This window comes from Podarcis vaucheri (genome assembly GCF_965113315.1).
Source record: "Podarcis vaucheri genome assembly, chromosome: 3".
Classification (NCBI taxonomy): domain Eukaryota; kingdom Metazoa; phylum Chordata; class Lepidosauria; order Squamata; family Lacertidae; genus Podarcis; species Podarcis vaucheri.
In genome coordinates this window covers 66,016,444-66,034,132 of record NC_138761.1, presented here as the reverse complement: position 1 = coordinate 66,034,132, position 17,689 = coordinate 66,016,444, and the positions used below count along the sequence as shown (strand labels likewise).

General features: G+C 42.9%; 1 protein-coding gene across 1 annotated transcript in view; it reads left to right on the top strand.

The window, feature by feature from the left end:
* The first annotated feature begins 7,666 nt into the window (after nt 1–7,666).
* ENPP3 (ectonucleotide pyrophosphatase/phosphodiesterase 3) overlaps nt 7,667–17,689 on the top strand; it is a 68,833-nt gene continuing 58,810 nt past the window's right edge. The window contains exon 1 of the mRNA XM_082216103.1: nt 7,667–7,914. Coding sequence (XP_082072229.1) covers nt 7,798–7,914 — 117 coding nt within the window. The 5' untranslated portion in view covers nt 7,667–7,797. The remainder of the gene's footprint in view (nt 7,915–17,689) is intronic.

Genomic DNA, 17,689 nt, shown 5'->3' with positions numbered 1-17,689 from the left:
TTATCCGGGTCGCCGGCGCAGCTACGGCGTTTCGGTTCCGGAACCGCGGGCTCCAGCCTGGCGAGGGAGGCGGGAGGCGGCGGGGCTCTTTCGGCTGGGCCAGGGATGCGAAGCCGGTCCCGGGTGGGTGGGTCCGCCGAGTTCCATGGAACTCGCTCTCAGGTAGACGGGCCGCCGCCTCGTTCTGCAACCTGTTCCTAGGCAGGTTCCCTTGGCTCCACGGGCATTTCCCGCAGAATTATTATTTATTATTCTTAGACTTATTAGTGGTTATTCGGGAGTAAATGCTAGCCAGCAGCGACCGTGTGACGCAAATCGAGGCCGGCTTGACCTTAGTATACAAGAAACGCGGAGAACAACTGGGCCTCGGCCCAGTACAGTGGTACCTCGGGTTACAGACGCTTCGGGTTACAGACTCCGCTAACCCAGAAATAGTACCTCGGGTTAAGAACTTTGCTTCAGGATGAGAACAGAAATCGTGCGGCGGAACAGACCTCCGGAACGAATTAAGTTCTTAACCTGACATACCACTGTATACGTGAAGGAGCATCTCCACCCTCATTGTTCTGCCCGGACACTGAGGTCCAGTTCCAAGGGCCTTCTAGCGGTTCCCTTCCTGCAAGAAGTGAGATTACAGGGAACCAGGCAAAGGGCCTTCTCGGTAGTGGTGCCCGACCTGGGGAATGCCCTCCCATCAGATGTTAAGGAAATAAACAACTATCTGACTTTTAGAAGACATCTGAAGGCAGCCCTGTTTAGGGAAGTTTTTAATGTTTGATGTTTTCTTATGTTTTTAGTGTCCTGTTGGGAGCCGCCCAGAGTGGCTGAGGAAACCCAGCCAGAAGGGCGGGGTATAAATAATAAAGTGTTGTTATTGAAGCGATTGATTGGCATACGGGAGAAAGGACAAAACGTATAATATAGAGGAATGCACTTGACCAGCGATTTGCTTTCCTGCAGATCCAGACTTTGCATACTTCAAAAGATGGGGTTTTCTGTTGACAAGCAAATTCAGCACCCATATGCTAAGTACACAAAGTTGAATGCTGCAGCTATGGTCTCCAAAATACATCTCCTTGGCGCCACGTTGTCTTGTTATAATAAGGAAATCAATCCCGATGAGCAGATTGCTAACAGGACAGCTTTAGAATTGCTCTGGTGGATGTACAGGTGGAAGTTGCAAGAGAGTTTGGCTAATTTTGTCGTGATGTTAAGAATCTTTTTAACTGTCGCTGTTTCAAGTGCCAGTTTTGAAAGAAGATTATCAAAACATCAAATTAATCAAAATGAATCAGAAATCTACAATGAGCCAAGAAAGACCGAGTAACCTAGCATTACTGTCTATTTAGAGAGATTTCATTGTAGATTTTAATACAGTACTGCTATTGAAAAATTGACACAAATAAAAACCAGGAAATTTTATCTTATTTATTTTTTTAAATTTTTTTAATTCAAAATTAAAACAAAACATATTATCCAAAAACATATCATACTTGCCCCCCCCCCATTTTTCCTCCCTCCCCTACAAAACCTACCCATCCCCACCCCCAACTTCCCTCAGTTCCAGTCTTTGGTTTCTCTGAGACTTCTGTTTTCTGCATGTTACAAAGTTGTATAGATCCTCAAACTATTTAGCTGATTATTATCAATAAAATGTTTGTGAATGTTTATTCAAAACCTGCCAAGGAGTCCAGTTCACTTTGTTGCATCTTCAAATACTTTGTAAAGGGTTCCCATTCATCTTTAAAGTCACAGTTATCCTTGTCCCGTAGCTTTTACGTCAGTTTTGCCAGTTCTGCATAGTCCGACAATTTATCTTGCCATGATTCTTTAGTTGGGGTTTCTTCAGTCTTCCATCCTTGTGCTATTAGAACTCTTGTGGCTGTAAAAACCAGGGAATTTTAAATAAATTGGAGTTTACTATCATTAAATGCATTATACTTTCATTACATCAGTATTTTCTTAAAATAAAATACATGTGCTTGCTGGAAAGGGGTTCAATACTGGACTGGTGGAAGGGACTGGAATGCTAACAGTTCACAGGTTAGGAGGTGCAATACTTGATTGTCATATTTACAACTTCACAACTATATGAAAATGATGTACAGATGGTATATCACACCAGTACAGATAGCAAAAATGTACAAAACCGGGTCAAATATATGCTGGAAATGTAAATAAAAAGAAGGTACTTTTTATCATATGTGGTGGGAATGTAGAGAAGTTTTTTTTTTTTAAAAAAAAGGAAATGATATATCATTAATTGAAAAAAAATGTTTAAAATGACATTTGTAAAAAAACCAGAAGCATTTTTGTTAGGGATTGTAGGACAAGACCTGCCAAGAAAAATAAAGAACTTATTTATGTATGCTACAACAGCGGCAAAAGTCTTGTTAGCACAAGGATGGAAGAATGAGGAAATCCCAACGAAAGAACAGTGGCAAAAAAAAACTGATGAGCTATGTGGAACTGGCTAAATTGACATATAATAATAATAATAAAATTTTATTTATATCCCGCCCTCCCCAGTTGAAGACGGTCTCAGAGCGGCCAACAACAGTAAAATGATACAACATTCTAAAATCATTTCATTATAAAATCAATTCATATCAGATTAAGGGCAACCTTGGGCTAGAGTTCTGTGAGGATTGCCAAAGGAGGGGGTCAGGCTGTGCCCTGGCCAAAGGCCTGGTTGAACAGCTCTGTCTTGCAGGCCCTGCGGAAAGATGTCAAGTCCCGCAGGGCCCTAGTCTCTTGTGACAGAGCGTTCCACCAGATTGGAGCCACAGCTGAAAAAGCCCTGGCTCTGTGGCCCGGGACCTCCAATATATTTTTGTTTGAAGACCGTAAGGTCCTCTGTGGGACATACCAGGAGAGGCGGTCCCGTAGGTATGAGGGTCCTAGGCTGTATAGGGCTTTAAAGGTTGAAACCAGCACCTTAAACCTGATCCTGTACTCCACCGGGAGCCAGTGCAGCTGGTATAGCACTGGGTGAATGTGATCCCGCAGCGAGGACCCCGTAAGGAGTCTTGCCACGGCATTCTGCACCTGCTGGAGTTTCTGGGTCAGTCTCAAGGCAGCCCCACGTAGAGTGAGTTACAATAATCCAGTCTGGAGGTGACCGTCGCGTGGATCACAGTGGCTAGGTCAGGGCGAGAGAGGTAAGGAGCCAACTGCTTAGCTTGGCGGAGATGAAAAAATGCCGCCTTCGTTATAGCTGCAATCTGCGCCTCCATGGAAAGGGAGGTGTCGAAGATTACACCCAAACTCTTAACGGCCGGTGCTGGCACTAATTGCGCCCCCGCAAAAGATGGGAGTTGCCCCCCCCCAATTCCATATTGTCCCGACCCAGCCAAAGGACCTCTGTCTTCGAAGGATTTAACTTCAACCGGTCCCACGTAACCATCCAGCCACAGCTTCCAAACATCTGATCCGTGTGTCTGGGGCCGAGTCAGGATGGCCATCCATCAACAGATAGAGTTGGGTGTCATAAGCATATTGATGGCAGCCCAACCCAAAACTCCAGACAAGCTGGGCGAGGGGGTGCATATAAACTGTGTGACAAGGACAGTTGTGACTTCAAGGAAGAATGGGAACTTTTTACAAATTATCTAAAAAGACAACAAAATGACTTGGATTCCTTGGCAAGTTTTGAATAAACATCCACAAATTTATTAGTTGAACACATGACAGATAAGGCAAGGATATGTACAATTTTATAACATGCAGAGAACAATATGTGCAAAGAAATCAGAGGGGAGCTGAGAGAAGTCCTTGGTGGGGGAGAGAGGGAGGGATGGGGGAGAAAGGGGAAAAAAATAATGCAATTGATTGTTTGGATTGATAATTTGGTATGTTGAAAGTGTTTAATAAAAATTATTTTTTTAAAAAAATTACAACTTCACTGTATATTTCCTGTATATATTTGTATATTTCTTGCTTATTAAAGTAGAATTTCATGGGCAGTTTTTCCATTTCAAATGTTTTTGTTTAAAATTGTAATATACATCAAAGCAGGAGTGGGTATCACTATGGCTTGGAATATACTCCCAACCATAAGGAATCCAGGATGCCCTACTAATAATACAGTACTTTACATCACTGTGATGTATCAGTTCCAATGGAGCTTAGCAGCAGTGTGCTATATCCAAGGATGCTGTCCCACCTGCACCATATATTTCAGTTTGCTCAATGAAACTTTCCCTTTTATCCCCTTAGCAGCCCTGCATGCACCCTCAAAATCTGCTATAGAGGGTTGGAGTTATCCAGCACTGATAACTCTGCTTATGTAGTGTAGGATACAGTCCATTGTATTTTCACCTGTTGTGTATTTGATGAGTCCCCTGTTTTTTGTTTCTGCAGTTCCGGGCACACTGCAAAAAGAGGAGTCCCTTGTGGTTGCTATGCTTGGTTGGTTGGTAGACTGCAGCTGGCCCTGTGAGCAACTAGTTGGCTCAAAGTAGATGTGGGCATCCTATTACAGCCACCTTCTCTTCTGGGCAACCTTCTGCTGACTCCAGGGCCAGAGGCAAAAGTTGGCACATCTACAAATGTGAACGTGAGCTTTGAATGGTGGCTAATTCCTACACTTGCACTTTCCATCCCTCATCCATAAGTAAGAAGCATGATCAGAACTGAAGGACACAATTTATCCAGGCAAAAAGCCCCAAGGAGGACTTGTTGATCTTTAAGTTGCTCTCTTAGCTTTTCTGGCTGAATGGTGTGGTAGAAATGAATTAATGAACAAACAAACAAACAAACAAACAAACAAACAAACAGGTAAGTCCTGAAGGAAGGGAAGCCCTCATGAAGGGCGCCAAGCAGGTCTGGTAGGGGGCAAGGCTGCTGTCTAGAGGGCTAGATTTTCCCACTGGGCCTGAGGGTCCTCATCCCTGGCCTAGAGCAGCCTTCATCAGATGAGTGATGTGATTGACACGAGTTAATAAGCCCTTGCTTGATGGAAACCAAAAGCTTGTGCAGCCTAGTACAAATAACAGTGGAATAAGTCACAGCAGAAGTGTTTGTGAAATTAAATGTCCTTCCATGCTAATATTTCCATTGACATGTTTATCCAGTGATAATACTAATGGCTTTGAGTATACCACTAATGTTAACAGTTATTTGCACAAATGAGTTGACAAAGAGTGCATCTGAAAAAGTTCCAACACTTACTGCATAAAACAAGCATGTGCCTGAAATGGGGGATATAAATCCATTCAACAGCACAAACTTGCTTTGTGCTGATGTTTTACCAGTGCCAAACAGATAGACTGACAGCTCTAATCTATGCATGTTTATTAAGAAGTCCAACTATGCTAGCTGAGGCGTAGTACTAGGTTAGAATTTACAGCCTTAAACTAACATCCTTTGGGGTTTCAAACTCTCATGTAAATTTATATCATAGAAAAAGCAGAGTTAACACTTTTCATTAGTATTTTCTGCTTTTCAGGAAAGATAGAACAAATAGATGGGCCCCACCTGTCCCTGTTAATACTTATGCCTGAAAATAAATGGTTAATTTTCTTGTTTATATAATTAATGCTTGAACAGAAAATGTTACGTTACATTGCCTTTTGACCTTTAAAATATTGGCATATGTAGTTGTAATGTTTTATGGCTTATCTTGATCTAATTGTTTCCTGCATTAGAGAGTTAATTGCTCATCTGGTGTTTGTAGATAACGTGGTTTTACTTTTGTTCCTTCATTAAAAAAATTGTTTTTGCCTATTTCTTAATGAGGAAGAGCCCCTGCTGGATCAGATCAAATCTAACCTGGCATCCTGTTTCCTACAGTGGCCAAGCAGAAGCCTATGGATAGCTTGTAAGCAGGACTTGATGGCAATAATTCTTTCCTATTGTTTCCCAGCAGGTTGTTCAACCGAAAGTGTCACGTTCAACAGTGATTATTTATGTAGTGGGAATTTCTATTCTTTGTTACTGACTGAAAACTTATGGAGAACACTGCATAAACAAGACCTACTTGTGCTTCATTAATCTAGACTGGACTGGATGATATTAAGACCTAAATTTATATGGAGTATATATTTATATGGGTACAAGCTAATCTTTACCCTTGCATGCCGTGGTCTTTTGGTCCTGTTGTTTCCAGCTGTTGTTTTTTTTCTCTGCATACTTACAGATGAAGTGGACTCTGGTCTGTGAAGATTAAGTGTCTTGTGTTTTATTACTCCAATACATAACAATAATCTCAATTTATCAATAAAGCAATTGCTGAGTGGTCTTCCTTCCCTTACTTTATGTTTCTCAATTTTACCATTTGCACCTTTTCCACACCCTTGAAATCTGGTCCTCCAATGTGGGGGGATTAATTTCCTCCTAGTTGTAGTGAATTTCTATTTGGGCAGCTGCAATTAGATATATCACCATCTTTCTATCTTCTGAGACACAAGTCTTAAACGTAGTCAAAGATGATCACAAAAGGGTCTTCTGACATATGAACTCCTATTATGGCCATCCAAGAAGATCTTATTCTTGGACAAGACCAGAATATGTGCAACATAGCCACATTGCTCATGTTTCATCTACAGCATACCTTGCTTGAACGTGGATAGATATGGATGATCTTGTTGAAGTTGGATTCAAGTGGAAAACAAATGTGTACCCATTTTCCTTCAAAACTAGTGCTTATGGTTTGCCTTGGAACATATAACTATAGCCATCACCAAGTATCCATTGGCATTCCAAGTCCTAAATCCCCTTCTGTTTAACAGCATAAGTATTGAACGATGTATCCATCACCTTCAAAGGTTAGATGGCTGGTGTGGTGTGGTGCTGAAAGTGTGAGATTAAGCTCAAATCTCAGAGTTGGGATGGACAATAGCTCAGCGGTAGAACATCTCCTTTTCAGGCAGAAGGTCCTAGGTTGAAGCCTACCCTAGCATTTCCAGCTAGGGCTTGTAATGTCCCCTGTCTGAAACCCTGTAGAGCTGTTGACAATCAGTGTAGACAATACACCAATGGTTTGACAGTATAAAGCAGCTTCCTTGGTTCCTCAGCCTTGATCTCCTTGATCTTGTCATCAGCTCTTGTCCTAGGCTTCTGGGAAGATCAGGATATTATTTATTAAATTGATATACCACCCATCACCTCAAGATCACAGGGCAAGTATAAATGTAATAATAGTAAGTAATGCACCCAGATGGTGGACTTTTCTGGGAACTGATTTAAAATCCTGCTTTTTTAAAAGATGCTGTTGTTATTAGTATATGTTCCTGTTATTCTGTTTGTTTTAAATGAATGCTTAGATGCCTTGTGGCAGAAAGACAGTGTATTGTTTCTTCATTGGTTTATTATATTTCTTACCCACCCTTCACCAAAAGGTCCCAGGGCAGGTTACAGCAATATAGGTATATCTTACTTAAATAATGAAAACCCTAAAGCATCCACTCATCGCCTCTTTCACCTTGCCCAAAGAGAAGTAGTTTCACTTTCCAGGATTACTGTGAAAACAATGATCAATTCTGATTCAAGTATTACAGTTTGAGTATTACCAAATCCCCATTGCATTATTCAGTTAAGTTCCACTTGCTTTTTTTGCCTCTAAGAACACCGCTATGTTGTTTTTTTCCTTTGAATGTCACATCAAAACACCAGAATGTTACTGGAAGTATGTGCTTCCTTTGAATTCACTGGCTCCAGAGTTCTGATTGTTTCCTCATGCCACGGCATCAAGGACTCTGAACTCATTCACACGCTTGGGGTGCAGCAGAGCTATAAGGGCAGAAGCCAAAAGGGAGAAAACAAAGTTGCACAGATAACTGTCTGGAAAGCTGAAAAATGAGCTCTGCTCATGAAACAAAAATAAGGGGGGACAGCAGGATGGAGCTGATGAGCTCAGAAACAGAGGACGTTGTTAAGAGAAGCACTCTTAAGAAATACCAGATACTTTGTGTGGTAAGTATTGCCCTTTGCTTCCTTTTCAAACTTTTAATGTTAAGGTTTGTTGCATTATTGGCTCAAGTTTCATTATGTTTTAACAGTATAAACTTTCCACGGACCATTGGAAATTTCCTGGCAGGGCATGGCAGCATAGATAAAACTGTCGTTTTAACAGACCAACAGCTCTTGTTGATGTTCTCAGCTCACAGTCTGCTAAAAGGCGGATACGAATGCCTGACTTTTTCATAGTTGATGAAAGAAAGCCTGGCCCCTCAGCTGCAATATTGGGTAAAAAATAGTAGGCATTTGTGGCTGCTTTCTGTTATTTATTTTGTTCACAGCCCACTCTAGCCTAGTGGCTCATGGTAGCTATATCCCAATCTGAGTTAACCAGAGCATGTAAGAACTAAATAATAGAAAAAAATGTGTTCTGAAATACAGGGAGGATTGAACAGATGACAACCACACTGCCCTTAAATGTCACTTGTGTCACCCCCTCCCAATCCTAAGGATGATATTGCCAGCTTTGACAATGCTTGTGATTACCCAATGGTGATAGAAAGGCAGGAAAACGTGATTCCTCACTATGCATTGCACAAGTGGTTAGCACTTTAGAAGCTAATGTGCTATAAGGGCAATAACTACAAATGTGCCAAAACCATTATTGTTTATTCATCTAGGTCCTCGCTGACCCTTAAAATCATTCATGTTCACCAAGGCATTTGAGGGCTGAAAGATATGGTCCCTGGCAACACTGAAATTAGAGCTCTGAGAGTATGTGAAAACCAATTTTTTAGATGTTCTTAATATTTTTTAAAATGTTTAAAATAGGTTTTTAATTTTTAGTTGCATTGCTTGTTGTTTGCCCCCTTGGCTCCTTGGAAGAAAGGATGGAATTGAAATGTAATAGGAGTAATAATACTCCGGGTGGTAATGGCAGTCCAAGGTTCCAGACAGAGGACTGCAGATCACCTGCTAGCTAATCTTTTTATACAGATACCATGGATTATGGGACGCGGGTGGCGCTGTGGGTTAAACCACAGAGCATAGGACTTGCCGATCAGAAGGTTGGCGGTTCAAATCCCTGTGACGGGGTGAGCTCCCGTTGCTCGGTCCCTGCTCCTGCAGTTCGAAATCACATCAAAGTGCAAGTAGATAAATAGGTACCGCTCTTGTGGGAAGGTAAACGGCGTTTCCGTGCGCTGCTCTGGTTCGCCAGAAGCGGCTTAGTCATGCTGGCCACATGACCTGGAAGCTGTACGCCAGCTCCCTCGGCCAATAAAGCGAGATGAGTGCCACAACCCCAGAGTCGGTCATGACTGGATCTAAATGGTCAGGGGTCCCTTTACCTTTACCTTTACCATGGATTATACCTGAGACCTTCTGAGTGCAAGAAACATACGCTTCCATGTTCCTGCATTGCAGGGGGTTGAACTAGATGACCCTTGGAGTCACTTCCAACTGTGATTCTATGTTTCTGTAACTCCCTTCCCCAATGCCAACGCCCATGGAAATACAATGTGCATCTCCCAGGTTCAAAATCAGGGAGCAAATAGAAGTTGGGAAAATGTTAAGCAACAAGTGTTATTTATGCTTCTGTCATGGTGTTCCACTGTGCCAGATGCGGTTTAGTCATGCTGGCCACATGACCCGGAAAACTGTGGACAAATGCCAGCTCCCTCAGCCTGAAGCGGTATGAGCGCCAAACCTCATAGTCAAGCTTGACTGGACTTTACCTTCCAGGGATCCTTTACCTTTATCTAGGCCAGGCTTCCTCAGCCTCGCCCTCCAGGTGTTTTAAGACCCCAGTCCCCATCATCCCTGACCACTGGTCCTGCTAGCTAGGGATCATGGGAATTGTAGGCCAAAAACATCTGGAGGGCTGAGGTTGAGGAAGCCTGATCTAGGCAATTATATTGTGACAGCTTGCCATGGACTTGCTGGTAGCAGAGGCATGATAGGAGGAACCAGCTGGGGAACAACCAAGGGAAGAAGGCTTGGAGCTTGGGGAGTGGTAGTGGGGCAATGGTGAGTGGTCAGAGAGAGAAGATGCAGAAGAGGAGGTGTTGGAAGCTGAAGCGGTAACAGGGCTTAGTGAGCTGGGAGAGTCTGGCAGAGAAAAGTCCAGAATCAGAGGCAGAAGCTGAAGCAGGAGAGTGGAATGAGGGTGGACAGCAGGCAGAGAGTCAGGTGGGTGTCACGGGTGTCTCCCCCTCCTGCTGCAACAGGCTCCCCTCACCACTTATCTCCCAGAACCAGAAGAGGCATGAAAATGGAGGAGGAGAGTTTGGCTGCCTACAGGTGCAGTCTCCAGTTGCTTGGAAAAAGGCCTGGAGAGGAGGGGACTTAAACAGCTGTGGGGAGGTGGGGACTTTCAATCTTGGCTTTTGATTTTCATGCAGGAAGACCAGCAAGAACGAGTTTCTCTGCTCATTAGGCTCGACACACAACTAAGTCTGAGGAGATTGTGTTTTTGCTAATACAGTGGTACCTCGGGTTATGTACTTAAATCTTTCCGGAGGTCCGTTCTTAACCTGAAACTGTTCTTAACCTGAAGCACCACTTTAGCTAATGGGGCCTCCTCCTGCCACCGTGCCGCCGGAGCACAATTTCTGTTCTCATCCTGAAGCAGAGTTCTGTAACCTGAAGCATATGTAACCTGAGGTACCACTGTAAAGAGTTCACTCCATCTTTAAACTGTGTGATTACTGACCCGCACACTTCTGTGGTACAGCATAAGCTTGAGACATTTTTTTTTGCTGAATAAATGAGGAAAAGACAAACATGACCACTTACGTAGTCTCTTAATCTCTTTAAGAGTTCACTGGTAAATTATAATCCCAGCCAAACTCCATCAAGGTACTGGGCAGAATAGTAGAGTGCAAAGTTACAGAAATGAGGAACTGTTCAACAAGGACTTAAAGGATCGGAATGAGAGCTTAGCATTTGATGAGTTAAGCAGACATGAGTTTGGCAGCAGTGCAAGGAGCACAGTGCCCTGCCTTTCCTTGACTTAAAGAAAACCCAAATTTTCAATAAAGTGATCTGAACTACAAAAACAAGCATGCAGGTTGAAGTGGTTTTGGACAAAAGTTGTGGGTGTGTTTGCATGTGCAAAAAATTAATAATTTTATTTCATATAAACACTCGTGTGATCTGAACCAGCAGTGACTGAATAGGAATGAGACCTTAGGGTCATAGTAGATATTACAGTGGACCCTCCAGATACAAACTTAATTTGTCCCAGGAGTCCATACTTACCCCAAAAAGTCCATATCTGGAGGCGCTGCTTCTGCGCACACATGCAACACGATAGAGTGCTTCTGCGTTTGCTGCGTTCGTAACTCGAAATTACGTTACCCAAAGGTAATGTAACCCGAGGTATCACTGTAGATAGCTTGATATTGACTCAGTGTGCGGCAGCTGTGAAAAGAGCCAATTCCATGCCTGGGATCATCAGGAGAAGAATTGAAAATAAAATCATGATGCCATAATATAAATCTATGGTGTGACTGCATATTGTAGAGTTGGGAAAGAGTCAGAAAAGAGGAACCAAAATGGTTAAGGGGGCTGAGCAACTCTCCTATGAGTAAAGGTTGCAGTATGTGGGAATTTCCAGCTTAGAAAAAAGGTGAGGGAAAAGCAACATGATAGATGTTTCTACAATGTTTATACAATGCATGGCATGGAGAAAGTGAATAGAGAAAAGTTTTTTCCCCATCATAACACTTGAACTCGTGGACATCTAGTGAAACTGAATCTTGGAAAATTCAGGACAGGTAAAAGAAAGTACATTTAGGAACGTCACTTTAGGAAATACTTGTGTAGATGCAAAGGCTTATATTTACAAGCCAGTCATTATGTAACTTTAATCCTTTAATCCTTCACTCGAATCGCTGGTTTTCATAAAGACTGTGGCAGAAGAGGTAGGAGGATTGAAAAAGTTCAATAACAGTTTGGTGTTTTTTAAACAAAGTAAAATGCACAAAACTGAGTTCTCCCAGTTATATTCAAAGCAAGCCCTCTTGTAAACAACCGCTATAAACAACAGTTGAGGCGAATGTCAGAAAAGATAAAAGGGGCTCATTTACCTCCACCCCACGCCCAATTCTAGTATATTGAGGGTAGATAGTATAGTATACAATGATCATCACAGATGATTTAGGCACGCTTCCTGGGGTTGAAGGCAACTGGAGTCCTGCAACTTCTGGAGGGCCAGAGATTCCCCATATCTGCCTTGGAGAGATAGTTAGTGCCTCCGCATCTCATTCTGGGGCCAAGTGAAAACCTATTTGCTCAGCCGTTTGCAGGATATTAATTTTAATTAGTTATTGCTGGAGATGGAAATCTGCTTGGTGCTTTAAGCAGTGTTTTTGTGAGAGTGTACTCGCCGATACAGATCTGTATTTTAAAGATTTAGGTTTCAATTATATTTGTTTTACTTCATTTTGGATTTCTTATGGTGTTTGCTCAGTCTGTATCAGCTTCAGCTGCATTGTTCCCTGCCCTGAGATTGGTCGTGATAAACACACACACACACACACACACACACACACACACCCATACGCTGAACCAACTGGAACAAGCCATTTAGTTCAGCATCTGTTCTCTTTTTTTTTTTTGGAAAATAATATTTATTACTTTTCCAACAATTTAAACACTACAAAAAAATGAACAATACAATACAAAAACACTACATAACACTAACACATTAAACTAACAAAACAAGACAAAAACAGTTTAAAACACATCAAACAATTTCAATATCTTATCTTTCATTCACTTATTTCAACGACCTCCTCACACCTCCCTTTTTGTATTCCACTTCTGTTAATTGTTTCAGCAATTCCTTTCCATCTTCCTCTGTTTTCTATCCTATAATTATCTTAACACATTCTAACCTTATTTTTTCCTTTAATACTCTATTAATCTATTTATACTTAATTCCTTATAACAATTCTACTAAAGCCACTTTATTCCAACATTTTTCTAACATTCATTAATTTTACAGTATTTCTGTAAATAGTCTTAAACCTTTTCCAGTCTTCTTCCACCGACTCTTCTCCCTGTTCTCGGATTCTGCCAGTCATTTCTGCCAGTTCCATATAGTCCATCAACTTCATCTGCCATTCTTCCCGGGTGGGTAAATCTTGTGTCTTCCAATACTTCACGATGAGTATTCTTGCTGCTGTTGTTGCATACATAAAAAAAGTTCTATCCTTCTTTGGCACCAATTGGCCGACCATGCCCAGGAGAAAGGCCTCTGGTTTCTTCAGGAAGGTATATTTGAATATCTTTTTCATTTCGTTATAAATCATCTCCCAGAATGTCTTAATCCTTGGGCATGTCCACCAAAGGTGAAAGAATGTACCTTCAGTCTCATTACATTTCCAACATTTATTGTCGGGCAAATGGTAAATTTTTGCAAGCTTGACTGGTGTCATGTACCACCTATAAATCATTTTCATTAAATTTTCTCTTAGGGCATTACATGCCGTGAATTTCATACCTGTGGTCCATAACTGTTCCCAGTCTGCCATCATTATGTTAGTTCAGCATCTGTTCTAAGGGTGGCGAACCAGATGCCAAAAGCAGGAACCAATTACAGTGGTGCCTCGCAAGACGAAATTAATTCGTTCCACGAGTTTTTTCGTCTAGCGAATTTTTCATCTTGCGAAGCACGGTGTCGGAAAAGTTTTGGAAAAGCTTCAAAAATCACCAAAAACCTCAAAAAAGGCTACCACACCGCGTTCTATGAGTTGCTCCTCAAAGTCAAGTCGCAACTGTATTAACGGTGTTAAGAAAAAGGAAACAAACTTGCCAAAAACGCAAGACGTTTTCGTCTTGTGAAGCAAGCCCATAGGGAAATTTGTCTTGCGAAGCAGCTAAAAAACCGCAAAACCCTTTCGTCTAGCGAGTTTTTCGTCTTGCGAGGCATTCGTCTTGCGGGGCACCACTGTATACAAAGCCATTTCCAACCCTTTGGGAAGGAGAGGGGGTTGCGGTCGGGCCCTCCTTCCTCACGCACGGGGGCCGAGCGTTGCCCCCGCGAGATCTGGGGGAATCCCTGGGCATGCTCTCCACCCGGCCCGCCAATCGGCGGGCTGGGGAGGTGTGGCCTAGGGTATTTAAGGCCAGGCACGCCCAGGGACCGCCCTCTTCACTCCTGGCCAGCCGAGAAGTTTTGAATGCAGTTTTGAATGGTGTTCTAAAAGCAGGAACTGGCGGAAATGACTGGCAGAATTCTCTTTTAAAGCCACATAGGTTGGTGGCAATCAGTGCCTCTTGTGGGAGTGAAGGCCATAGTTTAACTATGCACCAAGTGAAAAAGTACTTTCAGCTTGGTTGAAACTGTTACGTTCTGCTTCATTGAATGAAGTGCCAATTCTAAATATTGTAAGTTGAATAAATAAAACACAGCTAAGCATGGAAGCTGGGGTGGTGGGATGAAAGCTGGGAGGTAGGCGTGGGATCCTTTGAACCTGTCTCCATTCCTTCTCCCACATGCTGCGTAAGTTTGCGTCTGTCTTCATAATTTGGCCCCACTTGGGGAAGTACAGCACATATCCCTAGCACAGGAGGAAAGAAGGAAGAGCTCTGCACACAGTATCCAGAGTAGTGCTGTTGGAGATATGCAGCGTAAGGTAAGGCTGACATGGGAGGATAGGGAATGGGATCCATAGCTCTGGCTCCCCTACAAAGACACAATTCTGCTGGTCTTCTACAAATAAGTTGGAAATCACTGCTAAATAGAAACTTTTGCTTTTGCTTCGCTTATTGGGTATGGCAATCAATCTATGGGATGAGAAAAGCTATGATATGTGTATTTCATCCTTGGTGATTTTTGCTGGTGTTGTATAAAGGCTTATATAGCTTCTTCTACAGCCACAGCAGGCACTGTAATTCTCCAATGGTTTGACTTTGCCCCCGGCGGCACACTCTTCCATTGTCTCTCAAGACAGACAGATGCCAACAACAACATTCCTCCTCCACCACAAAGAAATCCAGATAGCCTAATTTGCATATTGTTTCAAAATCCTTACAAAATTTAAAATTCCTATGGAGTTTTTTTTTTAAAATGGGTTTATTCCTGACATTTAATCCAAATACATTGAGAAGGATCAGTAGAAATATTTTACCACTTACCCAAGCCACAATATTTTTTGAAGCTACAATGGCAATGATTTATACAATGCTATCAACCCTCATTATACCTGTGTGTGTCTACACACATACACACACACACACACACACACACAGAGAGAGAGAGAGAGAGAGAGAGAGAGAGAGAGAGAGAATATTTGTACTGGTCTGCCATAATGCTGTGGTGTTTCTCAATGTCCGAAAGGCAGGGACAGGGAAAGGAGAAGGGGGAAGGAAGAGAAAGAAGGGGACTTTTCTCAATAGTAAATGGCTTGGGAATAGGGTTAAAGGAAGGCTTGGTAGAGGGAAGAAGGGTCTCTGTATGTGATTATATTAGCTCTCTGGTGACAGGAAGAACTGTGGGAGGTGGAACTGGGTGGGAATAAAACTGGTATTAAGAGGAAAGATGGGAAATATGAGAAGTAGGGAGGTGAGTGAGAGAGAAGGAGACAGTTTTAGGACTCTGATGATGGGGGAAGAAAACTGCAGAGGAGGAGAACCTGGCAAGGGATAGATTGGACTGGAAGTGGGCAAGCAAGAGGCACTGGGAGAAATGAAGGGAATGATCTTGATGTCCCTCCATTTGCCCACTCAAACTTCTGCCTATTCCATTCCTCAGCTGAAGAGATAAAGAATGCAGATACCTCAAATATTTCACAGTATCTCTGCACAATGCATTTCACACCTGGTGAGGTTTCATTAACAAGAAAACACCAATGTATGTTCAACACCTCTGAGCTAAACTTTCTCAAACTGCACAAGCTAGCTGACAAATTTGCTCTTAAGATTCTGCTCATCTGGAAGATAACCATACAAAAGTGGCAACCTCTACCAAGTGGCAGCGGGATTCCAGGGGGTTCCACCCAGGGCCATGTTTCCATTGGGAGTTCAGATACGGCAGAGGCAGTAGCGTTTTAAGACATATGGTTTATTTGACACCTGGATGCATCAAGAGAGTTCCTTGGAGAGGGGGAGAATTCACAGTGTTACATCTCAAGTGGGGCTTGTTCTGCACAGCAGCACAGCATTACAGTCCAAGTCACCCTGCATGCCATTCCTGTCCCTCTCCCCCAGCTTCCCAAGATGGTTCTGCCCTCCTGCAGCTCATGGAGGAGTCCTCTTTGTTCTCTCTTCTTGTTACCAGTGCATACCTTACTCAAAAACTCAAACCTCCCTCCCGTCACCTCACCCCCCCTTCACTTTAGTAACCTCCGTTTCGTGCAGACCTAGGGGATTCCTCATGAGGTGATAGCAACTGTCTATTGTTTCATATTGTTTCTCGAAGCTACAAACATGAGCCTGACCAAACTGCGGGAGGCAGTGGAAGACAGGAGTGCCTGGTGTTCTCTGGTCCATGGGGTCACAAAGAGTCGGACACGACTAAACGACTAAACAACAAATTGTTTCATAATGTTGTGTTTTGTTCTGCCCACCCTTTTGTCTGAAGCTGAGAGCTCAGTGAAGCATGCTGGACAGAGATGTCCTGGGCCGCTGGTCCATGCTGTCCCTGCTTATGCTGTTCCAAACAGTAGGTTTTGCAGCAGTGTCTTGGAGAATCTTGGGACGTGGGTGTTGCTGTGGGTTAAACCACAGAGTCTAGGACTTGCCGATCAGAAGGTCGGCGGTTCAAATCCCCACGACGGGGTGACATACCGCCGCTCGGTCCCAGCTCCCGCCAACCTAGCAGTTCGAAAGCACGTCAAAGTGCAAGTAGATAAATAGGTACCACTCCAGTGGGAAGGTAAACAGCTTTTCTGTGCGCTGCTCTGGTTCGCCAGAAGCGGCTTAGTCATGCTGGCCACATGCCCCGTAAGCTGTACGCCGGCTCCCTCAGCCAATAAAGCGAGATGAGCGCCGCAATCCCAGAGTCGGCCACGACTGGATCTAATGGTCAGGGGTCCCTTATAGATAGATATATCTATAAGATATATCTTTATTGTCACTGTCCCATGCAGGACAATGAAATTGCAAAACTACATAAAACTACATAAAAACTACATAAAACTACATAAAACATTCAAAAACCCCTAAAAGCTCTAAAACCCTATTTTAAAATACACTATACCCCTTATGCTGCATTTAGAACCAGAATTGCATTTGCATAGAAACTGTTTCTCAGGCGGCTAGTCCTGGCCTTTATAACCCTATACCTTCTTCCAGAAGGCAGAAGCTGAAAGAGATCATTTCTGGGGTGCGTACTATCCTGTGCTATCTCTGCCGCTTTCATATGGCACCTGGCAGCATAGATTTGATCTAAGGTGGGAAGAGTGCACCCAATTATTCTCTCTGCAGTCTTTACAACCCTGGATAGCATTGTTTTTTCCCTGGCCGTGCAGCTCCCAAACCATACACACAGACCATAAGTTAGTACGCTCTCCACAGTGCAATGGTAAAATGCCATCAACAGGTCCTTTGAGAGATTCTTTTTCCGGAGGATTCTCAAAAAATATAACCTCTGCTGTGCTCTCTTCACCAGGTCTTTGCTGTTCTCTCCCCAGGTTAGGTCGTCTCTCAACTCCATTCCAAGAAATCGATACACTGAGACCTGTTCCACGCACTTCCCCTCAATAATAAGTGGCTGAATATTCAATTTACATTTCCTAAAGTCCACAATGATCTCTTTTGTTTTCTTTAAGTTGAGGAGTAA